The 18,341-nt window shown below is 40.1% G+C and overlaps 1 protein-coding gene across 1 annotated transcript in view; it reads right to left on the bottom strand.

Annotated features, from left to right (window-relative positions):
* The window catches only part of NELL2 (neural EGFL like 2), a gene marked incomplete at both ends in the record, with an annotated part of 153,296 nt that overhangs the window by 118,864 nt on the left and 16,091 nt on the right, over nt 1-18,341 (bottom strand). Inside the window, one exon of the mRNA XM_080634423.1 lies at nt 13,877-14,027. Coding sequence (XP_080490549.1) covers nt 13,877-14,027 — 151 coding nt within the window. The remainder of the gene's footprint in view (nt 1-13,876; nt 14,028-18,341) is intronic.

Below are 18,341 nucleotides of genomic sequence, written 5' to 3'. Positions count from 1 at the left end.
GAGGTAAGGATAAGGAGTATCTGGGAATAGCAGGTGTCCAGGATGGGCTGCAGTTAAACTAACTGATAAGTAGAAGGACAGGATGATTGCTGTGTCTGTGGTGTTAATGAATCAATTAAGCTGGTATAAACATCTACTGGGCATGCTTTAAAGGCTGCCAGAAGTGATGAAGATTGTTGGAAGAAGTAAACGACCCCCAAAGACCACCACCACAGTTTTGTACGCATGTAGGGAAACTTTCTAGAAGAATGATGTAATACACAAGTAGCCTCATGAATATGCATGTGTGTACATAATGAATATGTATGCTTAGTGACTATATGAGGACAACTTGTTTAGCAATTCGAAGACATATTAGGAGGAGCTATACACCGCGTATCCCGGCGCCGCAATAAAGAATACCTGCTTGTCACCTTGATAACTCTGTTGGCGAGTTTGTTCCTGGAGTTTTCTCCAAATCAATACATATACACATATAGGTATATACATGGTAAAATCCCAGCATTGCAGCTGTACCATACACCAGGTTTGCAGATTGCAAAGACTAGCTTTGCTGGTGGAATACCAGCAGATCAATTTAAAAAGCACCCCATAACCAAAGTTGGTACTTAGTCTGACAGGCCTGTCTCTTGCATATATGACCTCTCCTGGGAACAAGCTTGACAAACCGAACCATTTGCCTTCCAATTACTAAGTTACTCATTTTAAAGTTCCCCCTTAAAAAGCTTTTAAAACAAGAAAGAAAAACAGAAATTGAGATTTTCTAACAATCATATGCAACCTACAGCTAAAGTGCAGGAAATAACATAGTATGCGGGGATATGCACAGCTGGGAGAACGGACAACTCATTTTTTGTCCATTTTTGCTGCTACATCTACAATCAGGCATGACTGGTTTGTAATCTGAGTGCACATGTGTTTTAGGGTGAGGTCATTAACTTTAACACTGTCTACATTAAAGAACAGACACGACAATGACTGCCATTTTTAAGGGTGAAGATGAGACTGAATCAAACCAACTTGCACAATCATTATCCCTAGGATGACGCTGGGCTCACTGCACTCTCCTTCCTTCATGACGTTTCACAGTGGAACGTACCTAACAACAGCACAAAACCAACTATCCTTTTGCAAAACTGGCAAAGGGCAAGTTCTTCTTTGTCCCCAGTATTAACAAAGCATTTAACTAGAGTCAGCAATAAATTTTACAACCTGAGATAATTTACCTCATCATGGCCCAAGAATAATTTCTGCATTGGCAAGAAATGTAAACTAATTGAAAGCCTGGCTGGAAAAAAAAAAAAAAAGAGCAGTACTGGCAAGACATCAGTCAGTTTAATAACCTCCTTCATAACTCAAGCTTCAAGGATAAAAATAAGGTCACTCTCAACCTAAAAGAGAAAGGGAACATTATGGAATTGGACTCTTCCAGCAACTTTTAAGTGTCTCCAACCACTTGCGAATACAATTTGGAAAAAGAAAGGCAATGGATACGTTGAAACGTTATCTCCTGGTAACTACTGCACACTACACCAGTAGACACACAGTCAGTACAGGAAGTTTAAAATGAACACTCATGTTGTCCCTTATGCAGGTAAGACGCTGAAAACTCTGAGAATGAAACATGGATTTCCCAATGAAAAGAAGACATTGCTGTAAAAAAAAGATGAATTAAGAACTGCTGAGAGGGGATGCTGAGATTCGAGGAGGCTGCAATAAGCAAGGAAACCTTCCCACATGAAGCTCGGCAAAAATTGTGGACGCTTGGAGTTTTGTTTTAACTTTATTTAACACACTGTTTCGAGATCCACAGAAAAACTCTTTTGCTCTTTCATTTGGTAAACTAAAAAGTACATCTACCTTCCAAAGGTTTGAGATGATTGTTAGAGAAAACACGCATCAAAATGAAAAAGAAAATAATAGCCATTAGGAGGATTAAGAGAATAATTATGTTTTACTGATAATCTGTAGAGACAGCAGTTAAATGCAATTAGAAAAGTAGAACAGGTGACACAATACTGCTTTCAGCTTGAACTAACGCCATGACACTTAAACACAGGGAAGCGAAAGTGAATCCTTTTCACATCATTTTTTACAAAACATTGTGCTTGCTTTTCCACTTTTCTAAGTTTGTTTAACTGCCCAAACCTAAACAGCTCTGGCTCAGTCTTGTTAATTTTAGAAGATGGCACAAGCCTCAGCAGTGACAGAGAGAAAAGCAAAGTCTGCCCGCAGTGAGGCTTCATGTGCCATTTGTGAGGTTGTAACACTTGGGTACATGCTTTCCAAAGGTCTGGAAGAGTTCTAGAGAAAGTAAGCTAAGCATGAACGAACACACCTGGATTTTTAAAATTTATTTACAGTGACAAAAATACACTTCTCTGTACACTCAGGATTCCTAATCTTTTGAGAGAAAAAGAGGGTGATCTTGGTTCCTAAAGGAAACAGTAACTGCACAGTATTGTAGTCTTCTTCTAAACAAGAAATCTCATTACTGAAAAGTTTCAGCAGGACCTCATCAGCTGAATCAGTAGTTTCTTGTCCCCAGCAGCCCAGCCCACCCACTTCAGGGGGAGCAGCAGCCAAAGTTGTCCCATTATTAATGCCGCTGCTGGTTCTCCTAACAGGTCCAAGGCACTCTTTCACGCTGCAAAAGGCAAACAGGTCTTGGAGTGAAAAATAAAAATAAACACAGTACAACAGGAGAACCTGCTTCCCCCTTTACCATGATCTCTGTGGTTGTTTAATCAATACAAGCCTACTTGATTTTAACCCTCCAAAATCCACACAAATACTTTGGGTCAAACAGATTTAACTTTGCAGGGAGATGATATGTGCTTAGCTTTATTACGTGTGACATAGAGACAAGAAAATACCAACCTGGAAAAAGGCGTTGTTACTCTCTGTAGATCACATTGTGCATGCAGTCATTGCAAAGGTAAAAGCCAAGGCCACCATAAGATCAGATGCTCTGCTTGGAAATCAGCAAGCAAGAAACTCCTTATGTAGTGACTAAGTCTGAGACTATCTTCCTAAGAAGAAATTTGTTTCAAATGCCCCAGAGGAATCAGAGACAGAAAGCAGTGATGTTTTCTCTGCTGCCAGCGCTATGGTAACTGCTGGATAAGAGCTGAGAGTCAGCAGGTCAGGATGTACAATAAAAAGCTGGAGAATAAGGAGTTGAAACACCAGATGGTCCTAGTGTACCTAGTAGAGGTATTTGAGAAGAGCGAGGTATGGCCCTTCCATCTAACAACTAGCGTTGGTAACACCAAGCCTTTGACGGCTCACTCGTTCATTTGGCATCCCTGCTCACACAGCAAACCCACACTGCAGCTGCCCACTCTGACTCCAGGCAGCTAATAATTTCAACTTCAATCTACAGCATGTAGACAAATATTTTAGAAGCTATAGGCAAGATACCATGTTTGCTGCTTATGAATTTCTTACAGGGTTTTCTTTACACTTCTACTACTCACATTTATACTTTTAGCATTAAGAGAGTTCTTCATCACTTAGATCTACACTAAGAAAAGAAAAACCAATAAAATTAAAGAGGAATATAGGAGTATGTACTGAAGAAAAAAAAATAAAATCCTTAAATCCATTACTTATAAAAAACTTTACCTGAAGATTTTTAATACCAAAGTCCTGGCTTTTTCATTAAGTATAATTACATAAAACATCAAAAGAGATCCTACTCAGTAGACCCTGTTTATTGCAAACTATGGCTACAATAGCAGTAAGCAGTTCTGCTGGGTGTAGATTATGAAGATGTAAAAGCAATTCACGCAACACAGCCACCACATTACTACATTCAGGAATGTGTTACTTGCTATTTTCCATGGTACGATGACTGGGCTATCAGCACGAGACTTATTTTTTGTGTTTAAAAGTAACACTTAAAGTGTTCTGAAACATTAACTAGGAATTTTTACTGCTTGGTGCGTTCCCTAGAACAATACAACATCAAAATATCCCCCCGATGGATTCTAAATGCCAAGTGGCATCTGTACTATACCTGTGAAAACCTAATCCCCACCTCTCATTTACACTACCGCTTGGCCTTCACTGGCTTTGCCCTTTTCCCTGGCTATCTAGAGCTCCACCTAGGCAGCAGATGACTGGCAGTTTTGCCAGGGAGTGATAAATAATGGTCTTTACTGTTCAGCTTAAATTAGTAGCACCTACTGCAAATGCACAGTGGGCAGGAAAGCCACCAATTCAGTTTCTGTCCCTTTCTTTCATGGAGTAGTTTTAGAGGCAGAATTTTCTGACACAGGTTATTTTTGTTCAAAAATGCTCATTCATTAAAACAAAACCTTTTCATAGAAACAAACATTCTGGCAGCAAGGCTTGTGGGGTCCAGGATGAAATGCTTGTTAAAATGAGAGACAGAGAGCAAACTTAAGGCACTCTGAAAGACTCTCAAATACTCTTTAATCCAGCAGTTATTACCTATTTGAAAGCAGAAGTTGCAAGTGAAAACAGGTTGAAATCAGAAGAGGATATTTCCCATGTCAAACCAGAGTGCACAAAGAATGGGACGGAAAAACCAGTCTCCCAGGTGAACTTGATGAGGCTCTTCCATTACATAGAATTAACCCATCCAAAAGATTAAGCTAGGTACAAGAACAACCTAAATTCAGCAAGTTGAGATCAAGTCCTATGCCTATTCTAATAAATAAAGCCAGCAAGGTCCACTCCGTGGCCTTGAAGACAAATATTAACAGTGGTGCTCCGCTACAACTCACACCTGTATGTGTGCTCCCTCCCACTTTTTCCCTGAAATAGGTGTTTTTTAACATGCCACATGTTGGAAACAGTCCCTGGCCAATGCTGCTCCACAAACCGTGCCCTGACATCATCCACAAGGGTGCTAAAAGCATGCCACGGAGGATGCTAACAATTACACAGAATAGACAACAGTAGGCCAGCGCTGCAGTCTGGGCACTGCTTGGTTTACTGGCTTAGCCCCTGCCAGGCACTGCCAACAAAGCTTTTTACTGCACTGAGTGAGGAGGGGAAGGGAGAATGGTGCGGCTCAGGACACTTGTCTCAGATGGAAAAGACTCAAGTTCAAGTCCCTCTCCAAATCAGGCAGAGCAGAGATTAACACTGCAAGGAAAAAGCCTCTGAAGCACCCCAGGCAGAGAGCTACCGAGCTCTTCTCCCACCACGAAAGAGGTCAGCCTCTTCAGCTCTGCTCCAGCACAACACTGCTCATTGCACTGGATAGCTATGGAGGACAAGTGAGGAGGAGGAAGGTGCATTCCACCTGGGTTGGAGCAATCCCAGGCACGGTTACAGGTTGGGCAGAGAAGAGATTCAGAGCAGCCCTGCAGAGAAGGACTTGGGGGTGTTGGTCGATACAAAAATGAACATGAGCCGGCCTCAGTGTGCGCTCACAGCCCAGAAAGCCAACCGTATCCTGGGCTGCATCAAGAGGAGCGTGACCAGCAGGTCGAAGGAGGTGATCCTGCCCCTCTACTCTGCTCTCATGAGACCTCACTTGGAGCATTGTGTGCAGTTCTGGTGTCCTCAACATAAAAAGGACATGGAACTGTTGGAACAAGTCCAGAGGAGGCCACGAGGATGATCAGGGGACTGGAGCACGTCCCGTATGGAGACAGGCTGAGAAAGTTGGGGCTGTTGAGCCTGGAGAAGAGAAGGCTGCGTGGAGACCTCATAGCAGCATTCCAGTATCTGAAGGGGGCCTACAAGGATGCTGGGGAGGGACTCTTCATCAGGGACTGTAGTGACAGGACAAGGGGTAATGGGTTCAAACTTAAACAGGGGAAGTTTAGATTGGATCTAAGGAAGAAATTCTTTACTGTGAGGGTGGTGAGGCACTGGAATGGGTTGCCCAGGGAGGTTGTGAATGCTCCATCCTTGGCGGTGTTTAAGGCCAGGCTGGATGAGGCCTTGGGTGACATGGTTTAGTGTGAGGTGTCCCTGCCCATGTCAGGGGGGTTGGAACTTGATGATCTTAAGGTCCTTTCCAACCCTAACTATTCTATGATTCCTGATAAGCACAGGAGACAGAGCCCATGCTGGGACATGCATCGAGGAACACCCTCCATGTTGGAATGTTCATGGGAGAGAAAAGCCAGGCAGTAAGTGACTGGAAGGGCAGAAACACACCATCCACACAACATTCACCCACACAAAACTGCCCGGTATTGCAGCTTCTCTCCAGTCAGAAAGAAGCCACAGCACAACATAGGTCTGTCACTAGTCTCAATTCAATCTACAGGATCCAGGCTCACAAGAACATTTTCTAAGAAGTTCTTGATCAAATCACTCTGGATTAGTTGGTGCTGTGATGATTTACATCAGCAAACAGGCTGGCCTCATTTGATTTAACAAAGTTACAAGAAGGTGTTTTTAAGGTGTATGCATTACAATGATTTACATTCCTATTGGCAATCTTTTCCTTTTTTTTTTTTTCTTTTGGTCACAAAGCATAAACTAAACTGAAGCAAAAAAGCCCCAGGCAATAGTGACAAGGCATCAATCAATTTAATAATATCCCTTATAAACAACACTTAAAGAAACAGGTGATTGGTGACTGCCAACTAAGGGAAAATTGTGCTTGACAAATCTGGTGGCCTACTACAATGGAGTGACAGCGCTGGGGGACAAAGGAAGAGCAACTGACACCATCTACCTGGACTTGCGCAAGACATTTAACACTCTCCCATATGACATTCTCATCTCTGAACTGGAGAGACATAGGTTTGATGGATGGAAAAAGGAACTGGATGGATGGTTACACTCGAAGAGTTGTGGTCAACAGCTCAATGTCCAAGTGAAGACCAGTGACAAGTGGTGTTCCTCAGGGAACTGGTATCGGAACCACCACTGTTCAACATCTTTGTCAGCAATATAGCAAGTTTGCCAATGACACCAACCTGTGTGGTGTGGTCAAAACACTGGAGGGAAAGGATGGCATCCAGAAGGACACTGACATGCTTGAGAGGTGGGCCAATGCCAACCTCATGAAGTTCAACAAGGCCAAGCCCAAGGTCCTACAGGTGAGTCGGGGCAAAATACAGGCTGAGCATTGGACTCAATGGACTCATTGAACTCAAAGGACTGAGAGCAGCCTTTAGGAGAAGGACTTGGGGGTGTTGGTTGATGAGAAGCCCAACACAGCCCAGCAGTGTGCACTGCCAACCATGTACTGGGCTGCATCAAAAGGAACGTGACCAGCAGGTCAAGGGAGGTGATTCTCCCCCTCTACTCCGCTCTGATGAGACCCCACTCTCAGTACTGTGTACAGCTCTGGGGTCTCCAACATAAAAGGACATGGACCTGTTGAAGCAAGTTCAGAGGAGTACCACAAACATGATCTGAGGGGTAAAGCAGCTCTCCTGTGAAGACAGGCTGAAAGAGCTGGAGGTTTTCAGCCTGGAAAACAGAAGGCTCCAGGGAAACCTTAGAGCAGCCTTCCAGTACCTAAAGGGCACCTACAAGAAAGCTGGAGAGAGACTTTTCAGAAAGGCATGTAGTGACAGAACAGGGGGACATGGCTTTAAACTGACAGAAGGTGGATTTAGATTAGATGTAAGGAAGATGTTCTTTACTGTGAGGGTGGTGAGACACTGGAACAGTTTGCCCAGAGAAGCTGTGGCTGCCTCATTCCTGGAAAAGTTCAAGGCCAGGTTGGATGGGGCTTTGAGCAACCTGGTCTAGTGGAAGGTGTCCTTGCCCATGGCAGGGAGATCGGAACAAGATGATCTTAAAGGTCCCTTCTAACTCAAATCATTCTGTGATTCCCAACATTATCAAAACATTAAACTGAGTATAACATTTCAATTCAACCACACACTCAAGGATAGAAGTTAATCTCCTGAACCAATAGAAACAAGGAAGTTTTCTCTTTAGGGATAGAGAAAAGAGCCCAGCCAAGCTGTCAGTATCTACATAGAGAATCCTTTGTCCCATGGAATGAATCTTCTCACACACTAAAAAAGCAGGGAATAAAGAAAATAGTGCTTTTTCTATTATTATTTTTTTGACACCTTTGGTGAAAAAAACTGCATCAAAAGAAAAGAAGGCTGATAGGAAAGGAGTTTTCAATCGCTAGCAGAAGTCAGCTCAAAAGCAATTGACTGTTATGAACAAATTTAAGAGGGTTCATAACTATAGTCAGACCAGTAAGAAACAGCAACTAAGATATACTACCAAAAAAACCCCAAAACACAGAATCACAACCCTCCACTCTTCCATCAAAGAACAGCACAGAGCAGTTTAAAGAGCAGAAATATGCTACTGCTACTTTTGGCAGAGGGAACAGCCACGTACACCTTTAACTTCTGAAAATTAATCCCATGTTATTCTTGCCTAATCTCTGCTCTGCAAGTTATCAATGGGAGATTTCCCTCAAACAAACCGAACATAACTCAACAATATTGGCTTAAGTGGAATTTACTGGAAGTTATTCTCAGTGTAACGCTTTTGCAACAGATTTTGTGGTGTCTGAGAGGATACTTCACACTAGCCAAGAAATACAGACACTAATACATCAAAAGCCATTCCACCTCTATCTTAAAATAATGGTCAAGTAACAGAACAAACACTTCTGGCAACTTATGTCCTTGTACGCCTATGTCAGTAAGAAAGAACTTATTCCAGATAATTTTGTCCTAGATACTGAAAGAGGTCTGAAACTGCTCTCCAGTGCAGTCCATTTGACAGTAGACAACCACAAGACACCAACAACTGTGAAAGAAAGTGTTAAGTAAGGCAGAAATTGAGTAAATTAGTAGAGATACACAATTAAGTGTAGAGAATGTCTGTCCATAATATTCCATTGATTTCAGTATTCTGTTTCAAGATATAAAGAGCATTAACTGAAGGGAAAAAATGGTTAAACTACAATCCAGTGATTTCATCCTTTAAGAGCCTTAATACACAGGATCTCAAGAGATATGAATATAACATTAGTTGCATAAAGCCATCTAACCACAAAGGGAGGAAAAGCTTTATTACATCTCTCCACTGTTGCCAATTAAATGAAAATATACAATGGAATAGTGAGACTAACATATATTACAACCCCCTCACAGATTAAAATCATCTCTCTGCTGATTCTTCCATCAAAAAAAAAAAAAGGTGAGATGAATTCAGAAGTGAAATTAAGAGGATAATACAGCTTAAACTGAAGGCTGAGAGCAAGCACACAGCAATCAGCATTTAACAATGCTTCCACTTGACTTGAGGCATCATTCAAAACACTTACCTTGTAATTGTAAAGAACAATATATTTTAGACAGGGCACTCTATATGGTCAAGGTGACGCTCTCAAGCTAAGAAAACATTTATAACTTTGCCTTTCAGATACATTCCATACATAAATCTGCCCAGAAAGATGCAGAAACTCATCTGAAGGATTACTGATATGCAGTATGGATTCCCTGACACCACAAGAGTTTTCTGGAAAGTATCACTTCCAAAGTATACCGAAAACTACCACTGCCTGAACTCCTTGGTTGCTCTAGTCAGTGGGGAAAAAAGCAATCTCTGAAGAAGCATATGAATAAACTAGAAAGGGACAGTAGCAGGTATAATTTCAGATTCATTCGCTTTCAGATTCAAGGCCAGGTTGGACAGAGCCTTGGGTGGCATGGTTTAGTGTGAGGTGTCCCTGCCCATGGCAGGGGGGTTGGAACTAGATGATCTTAAGGTCCTTTCCAACCCTAACTCTTCTATGATTCTATGATTCTAAGATCATTTTTAATAGATTTGATTATATTAAATACTAGAGAAAAACATATTCATCTTAAAAAGGGAAGACACCTTTGATACTTAACTAGGAAAAGGAAAAAAAAAACATTCAATAGAGTAGAAAAAGATGTCTGCAGAAAAACCTTTCAGGAACTCCTTTTTGTGGTAACGGCAACAGCTCAGCCTCAGCAAATGCCCAAGCCTCAGATTTAAATGAACTTCTGCATCTCTCTGATAGCCTGGGGACAGTATTCACTATATGACATTAGAGGGGAAACTTTGGAAGAGCTGTCCTGTCAGCTTCTAAGACTCAAAGCCTTAAGCAGTTGCATGACCATATCTCAGTGGAAGTATTCATTTTTTACATTCCTCACCAGGGAACCAGCAAAAAAGAACAAAACAAACACACAGAGAACAAAAAAAGCCCATAGAACTAGACAACACAGACTGAATCAGTAAACTCTGAATCATGTAAACTATTTTAAGTGTACAGTTTTAAAGAGAATTACAGAACTTTAAAAGTACCTGCAATTTAGGAAATGTCCTCAGTTGCTGTAAATTAGTGCATTTGCACCATAGACCCATTCAAAGACAGGATGAGTTTTTACTCTGATTTATTTTCAAAAACACATATTTCCAAAGCCAGCGAGCACATCTTTTTCCACTTTTAAACAAACATTCTGATTTTCTTGTACCCTACAAATTTCTACCCCAGAACCATTAATTGTTATGAAACCTCTGTAAAATAAAACACATGAAAAGTCACTTTGATAACTGATTATATCCTTCAGTTACTGCCACCTTCAGCCTCCCTTAACACCATTCCACTCTTTGTTTCAGAAAAGCCGGAGCTAGTATTGCCTTCTATAAGTTAAAGACTACAGCCAGGTGTGATTCTATCCCATAAGGCAGCAGTTAATTAGTAGCATGACTTTTTGACATCAGAGGAGCTATGCAAGGCTAAAGCTGATGCAAAAGAATGGAGTTAGGCCTGACATTGCTCCTTCTGCTACCAACTATGATGACTGCTGTGACAGGGAGGTGTTTTAGAAATAAAGGACTATTGCAGGCAAGTCCTTGATCAGAAGTGGGCAAGGTCAGAAAGATGGAAATCCAGCCCTGAAGAAGCAGTTATGTAATGTAAGGCATTCTAGTGCTTATTTTTAACTACATTCTCTTGTCTTTATTGTCATTCATCATAAAAGAAAATTAAAGACATAGGAGATACTACAGAAGACTCAGAAATGCTAGACTAATTCCAGTATTATCCACACCTAAGTCAGCCCTCATTTTAGCACCATTAAATTGATCAAACACTACTGTGGCACACAGACATCCCTCTGTACATCCTGGCAGAGAATAGACCAGAATGTGCTCATTAAAAGCTTAAAGGCACATCTAATTTAATAGCCACAAGTTCTTTCTGGCCTTACATTTGTTGAGACTGATTTTGCACCTGCTAAAGATAATGAAGATTTTTCCCTGATTGTAAAGGGATCAGATTAGGCCTAACATTTTTAAAACAAATTCTTCAAGTTTCTTTTTAAATATGTTACCTAATATTCCCCCAAAGAAAGCAATGAAATATTCACAAGTAGATTATTCTTTAGCTGCCTCACCCAAAGCTGACCTAATGAGTGACTATTTGCCCGAAACACCTGGAATGTTTTTATTCTTCTTCCTTTTTGATTACCCAAAGCCTTACAAGGAGATCCCTAAAACAACCATAAAGCATACATCCCTATAGAAAAATTGTAAACAGTAGGTGTTACTTAAGAGAACATAGTAAGACAAAGAGGTCACACTGGCTAAAGTGGTGGTAGGAGGGTTTTTTTCCAGCAAGATATGAACTGGGTACTAGCTTCATTTTTCATACCTCTAACATCATGGAGTACAAAGGCTTTCCACAGTTAAAAGAAAAGGGGCCTCAAAACCACTCATCAATGCTATAGTTACACATTCACAGCTAAAATACCTATGCACATAATGGAGACCTTCTGATTTCAGCTATAAACCCTGACAAATGTTTTCCCTTGCAGTTAAGCAGTTCAAATTCCAATATGCAGATAAACAAAGATGGTGAAAAAGTAACAATAAAACCTGCAAATATTTAAGATATGAAAGAAATTTCTTGAAAAAGCATCAATGTTATCAACATACTGTTAAAAAAATCTAATCACCCATCCCTAAGAATATACCAATATAAAATAATAGGATTTTCAGAGTCCTATTTGTCACCCTTTCACAACTGTATTATATACAGGCATAGACGATGACACGGACGGACCAGATTCAAATTATATAAACACCATTATGTTTGTTTGGCCACTTGACCTGGACACCAGGCACTGTTCTGGCCTTTTCTTTTCTTTGCTGCTGCTGAATAGAATCAATTTAATGCATTCTTGTTTGCGTAAGACCAGTAGTGGTCTTTACTCACATCAAGAACTACTTTCCCAAACAATATCTCAAATTCTTCTGCAACCCTACAATGAAAGTTCATTGCACATTATTTTTTGTAATTTTATCACTCTTCATAATCATTAAGTGGCAAGTGTGTTCTCCCAGCTCACCACCCTCCAACTTAATGTTTATTGAGTTTTGCCCAGTTATACATTAGACATGTTTTTGATCTTCTATAGTACATCTCTTTCTATATTCCATTCAGGGGGCCAGGAAAGGTTTTCTAGCAAACATTGCCTCCCTTCAAAAAGCCTATGGTTACCCTCTTCTCCAGAGTCTGAGAGTTTCACATTGGTGACCTATTTGCCCACCTCAGCAGCTATTTTGGCACATGAAGGCTTCATCTCTAATTTTGGTATTTCAAATATAGTTGCAATAGCCTAACTAATCTATGTTCATCCTTCAAATGTAGGAATAGGCTTTGGCAGGGCACAGCTGGCTCTGCAAACCTACCCTCTCATTTGAGACAGAATGAACTTTTACACAGGGTGTACACAGGGAGGTACAGTCTGAGTTTGAAACTTAATCACAGCTGCCAAATTCTATCCCTTGCAAATTGCTCACTCCTGCAGATGAGAATTAAGTAACAACTAATAGAGAAGCCCCATGGTGGTTCCATGGTATAACATCTGTAAGCACCATCCAACAGGCATTCAACCACCCCCTTGCAACACTTAAAGATGTTTTTTACAAAGTGGGCATATAATGACCCTTGGGAATGCTTCCCCTTTTCTCTTATTCTTTTTGTCTGTTTTGTGGTGTTTGCCTTTTTTAAACAGGTACATTGCAGAAGATGGGGCTTTTGGGAAACAGAAAAAAAAAGTAGAATTAGAGCATCTTCCAGCACAAAATAATTGTCACTGCTGCTAATGACAACTTGTAGAGTCATGTGAATAACAGCCACATTTTGCTTTGCTTGAACATCTGTCTTCACCTTTTGTTTCTTTTTTGCTATTTTGTATTGAGACCATCATCAAGAATTATTGGACTGTACATAGGAAAATAAAAAGCACTATGAACCTCAAGCAGAGGTCATCTGTTGCTCATGCTAATGCCTGCTTAGAAAGTGCACATTTTAAAACCCCTTTTTATTCTGTCACAGAATCATAGGGCAGTTATCTTTAATAGCTGTTACTCAGACAGATATATAAAGAATATCTAATTTCTCTAGCAGTCGTTATCCTATCAAAGGGATAATCCTCAAATGCTCCATGTTATTCACTTTAGCTTTTGACAACATTTTGAATAAAGTGCTCTGCCACTCATGGGAGGTGTAAGCCCAGAAATTTAGGATTTTTTGCCTTTTTTTAAACTGCTTGCAGTGTTAAATACCAACTGGTGAAGAGGTGGATGTACAAGGCTAGGCTTTACAGCATAGCTGTATTGATACGACAGTTTTACACCAGCTAAGCATCTGGTCCTTATGCTTATTAATGACAAGAGAGAACTGGCTTTTCCTGCCCTCAGTTACAAGAGACATTTGAAGAGAACAGCTGTTCCACTCTCCCTTCACTGATTTGGACTTGTGAATTTTTATGAATCTGCACAATATGCCTACCCAAACACTATAAATATTTGCAAATGACCTATTACACAACAATTTTTCTCTAATTTATGCTCAATTTTTGACTCTGTTAATATACATACTTTCATTAACTAGAATACAGGTAGCATTACTTACCTGTGATCTAAATGATGAATAGAGAGAATAACTCCTGAATTCAAATGGGCTTGTTTTAAGGTCACCAGGATTGTGAATTCATATTTATTTCTTAACTTCTGAAAAAAGATTTCAGCTGTTTCTGGAGATGCCTTGACACTTCTTGAAGTATCTGAGGGAAAAAAAAAAAAAGAAACAGAAAAAACACTCATATAAAATCTTGTTTTACTTTACATCCCCAACTCAAAGAGCTTACAAAATAACTAGCTGCTTCTGAGGAGCACAGACAGGAAAAAGCAGGGACCAAGGTATTTTAAGCACCAGCTTGCACAATCAATGGGATCCATTTCAGTGAAACAGAACACATTTTCTAGGACACCTAGAAAATTCTGTGCTGGGTATGGATGGGTTGTTTTGTTTTTAACACAGGGTCATAACCCTTTTACTTTCTCCATGGATGGCCAGATGGTACCTTTAATATCTCGTCCAAAATGTGGACTGAGTGACAACATTGGGTATGAACTTACGCTGTGAAGTGTGACCTGGGCAACTTCTTAATGACTTCTACAAAAATGTTATGCTTAATAGCTATGCACAGTTAATTAGAGACAAAAAAATGGAATTAAAAAGAGCAGCATCTCTTGGGGGACACAATTTACTCAGCTTTAAGTAATAGTTATAAATTTACTTAAAACCTCACCATCATTAAAAATACATTGTTGCTAATTAATCACTATATACTCCAGTTGTGCAGCACATCGCTGCTGCTTCTTGCACAGGATGTCATGAACATTTGTTAGAGTAATTACACACACACAATTAAGATTTTGCTTTTAAAACCCCACACACAACCAAGACGCAAAGCAATGTTTCTGCTGAATCTGCACAGAACATGCACAGAAAATAAAAAGGCTCAACATTCAGCCCTCTAGAGAGAGAATTTACAAAATAAGATGTCAAATGCTAAAGAAACAATTCCCAAGGTTTTCCATAGTACGTTATACTAGAAAATAATTAATATATATTTTTAATGCACAAAATCAATTCATTAGTATGTGTAATCAACTGTGTAGGAGCTAAATGAATCCACAAGCTTCTTGTCATTGCAATTGGACCATCCTGCTTTAACTCAGGGACACTAATTCAGCAGTAGAGAGCTATTGGCAATAGATTCTCCACAAGGTGATTTTCTTTTGGCAGTGATGGATGCTGAGCTCTCAAGTACGTTTACACCACGGTTCTTAAAAACAGGTTTAGTCTTTAAGCTCTACCTGTGAAGATGTTACTCTGCATTAACAGCAGTTTATTGTGGTTCACAGACCAGGAATATCCTTCAATATGCGTTGAAGAAACTAAACAAGCTGTACAATCCTGAAGTCCTAACCAAGCTCCTGCACACTGTCACACCAGGTTGAACTGGAGTCATTTTTGATGAAAATTATACCAAATACATATGATATTCTCATTAGCAACTGATGAAAGAAAGTATATACACATTAATATAACATTACACAAGGCCAGTTCCAGTTATACATAATTATCTATCGCCCCCTCCTACGTGCACTTTTTTCTAACTGGAACTACTGAGATGCAAACACTGCACTACAGGTGGCCTGTTCTTTAGCAAGGAAACAAACCCTTACCGTAATGTGGAGCTCTCCAAAGCCCTCCCAGTCCTCACTGCTCCAGTGGGGTAGGCAGGGGAAACAGAGTTGCCTCTCCGCCCTCGAGAGAGGAATCTTTTTTGAGATTCACTCATGTCACTCCTGTGATATGGTAGGATGAGAGTTTTCCATCCTTTCATCTATAAAACCTTCTCTTAATATAATTACCTTATAATTATATTAACCGTATAATTATTCATCCTGACCATAGACTATCTTCTTGTATACAGACAATAGCATCGAGACCTGATTAGATCATGCTGGAAGCCTACATATAAAGATTATTGTCACATTACTTCTAGAGCATTAAACTGCCTAAACACAGCCATTCCAGTTTGGTATTGCAAATAAGTCAGTTCATATTTGCTGCACCAAAAAGCCACACAGCCTTTTGAATTACTACTAGTCTGATGAAGCACCAACACCATTTGCTCAGGGCAGGCACCAGGTGGATTTCTTAAAGAAGGACAACTGAAGGGTCCTTGATCTATTAGACCCATTCTTTTTACAGTAACGCAACAGTGCAAATCCTTCATTCCAATTGCCTTTGAACACCAGTGGTAGGTGCTTGACAGACCACCAGCTGTGCTCAATAAATACTGATTCAGGCTTGCTCTTGACATTTGGTTTCTAGAAATCATTTTAAGACCAGAGGAAAACACTTAACTGGAACTGGACTTCTTCCATAATAGCTTGGAAAATCAAACTGGTATATCTCAGATAACAATTTGTGGTTTCTCAGCAGTTACATAAAAGTGTTATACTGTGAACATTTCTAATACACAAAATGAAAGGCATAAATCTTTTCATATTACAGGGCAAAAATAAGGAGCCAACTATTAGCTTGAAAGAGAAATTTGTCTCTAGCCATGATACCTGTATATTGCGTTTACTTTCCTAGAACACTGCATGTGTTTGGTTTGACCACACCACAATAACTCACAAATACACAGCGTTAACACTCCATCTTTATAGAAGAATGAAGTTCAAAGTGATAATGAAAGAAACAAAACAATACAAACTCAAAGCACATTGCACTCCTTGTTCAGGTCAAAGTTTTTATAGCATGGAAATGCCTATAGAAGGAATAACCCTCACATGGTAACACATGAAGCTGGGTTGAGACATTCAATTTAGCAAAAGTACTGAAAAAAAAAAGCAACAGACTGAGGGAAAGAGGCTGGAGGAAGAGAGAATTAATTCATGCCATGGTTGGCAATGATAACAATTTATAAGGAAACAGACAAACAGTTGGTGCTGGTCAACCTTCAGCTGCAACATCTAGCTATGAGCTGATCAGCTGGCAACAGGCACAGAAAACCAAGTCTTTTAAGATCTAACATTGCAAAGCAATCTGAAAACCTTGTGAAGAAACCCACTGACCATAGGACCTGCAGGAACTCAGCTCTTCAGAGGACAAACTTAGTGGTGGTCTCCACCCTGTGCTTGCAACAGCCCTCACAACTAGGACGTCTTCTCCCCTCAGGGACAATCTGCAGTCAGAGCTTTGCAGCAAACACCTAAGAAATGCAAGTGTTCACAGAAGGTGTCAAGTGCAGATATTGTCACTTCACTCATGCTCATGAGATGATAATTACTGTGCTGCAACCAAGACAGTAAGTCTAACTTTCAAAAGGACTCACTCCACAGCCTAAACTAATGCTGCAGAAAGAGGTGGTTCTACCCTTTGTTCTGTCACCAGACTTTAATTCCTTCTCCTCATCCTTACGGTGGTAATTGCACTCATGGAAAACATATGAGAGGCCATATTAGGCAACCTAATCCAGTTTTAACTAGACCAGACACCCAACCTCCCCCCAAAAAGGTGTTGGAAGCAGCCATGAACAAGTTACTGGAGGTAAGCAGGAAGACTTCTATGTGCAGCAGCATCACCTTACTAAATCACACAGTGTAAAGACTACATGCAAATATGGGTTTAGGACAAGCCATTCATTACAGATGTTTTCCAGTTCATAATAAAAACAAACAGTTACTAAATGGAATGGATAGCTTGTCTTAGCAAAGGGTGTGCTCTTGAGTTTCTGAAGTGCATCTAAAGCTAAACAGATACTGTTAAGAACTGAATTATAAAACAAACTCCTGCAGAACAGTCTTTGAAGGAGGCATCCTAATTAATTGAGCTCCAGAGTTTGTTTCGTGTGCACATAATCAGCTTTTAATAGCAGCATCTATAAATCAATTCTGCATCTGACTGTAGGTTTGCTGAACTACCCAAATTAAATTTTAGTGGTTTGTGAGAAAAAGGAGAAGGGCTGCAGGCTAAAAAGGGTCTGAAAAATATAATAAGGCTAGCTTGATTCTGTTTCATTTTCCTATACACATTCAGATCAGCATCACAAGCATATACTCACATCATATCACTTCCCCATATTAAAACTTTTGACCGGTCTTTTCCTTACCTAGGGATTCACACAGCCTACAAACAGCAACAAGAGACTGTTTACTTTATAATGTTCTTTTATTTAAACAACCGACTTGGGCTAGGCTGCTCCCAGCCTAGGGGCAGCAAGCAATGCCAATCCAAAAGCAGAATCTTCACAAGGTTGAAAGGGCACGGCAGGTTTTTTTAAGCAGAGCACAGTGCATTCAAATTCAGGAGTTGCATTCCTGTAATGAAAACTGAAGATAGAAAGAAGTAAAACAACCTTTATTAGACTAAACCCTTGCTAGATGCGTTATGCTTTAGGTACTTCAGTGGGAAGGTTGATTCGTTTGCCCTTTTTTTTTCCCAACACACCTGATTCTTTATTTGAACTGATACATAAGACACTGGCTGATAAAACATTGAGTTACTTTTCTTA

Source organism: Psittacula echo (genome assembly GCF_963264785.1).
Source record: "Psittacula echo genome assembly, chromosome: 1".
Classification (NCBI taxonomy): domain Eukaryota; kingdom Metazoa; phylum Chordata; class Aves; order Psittaciformes; family Psittacidae; genus Psittacula; species Psittacula echo.
This window is presented reverse-complemented; position numbering and strand designations above follow the sequence as displayed.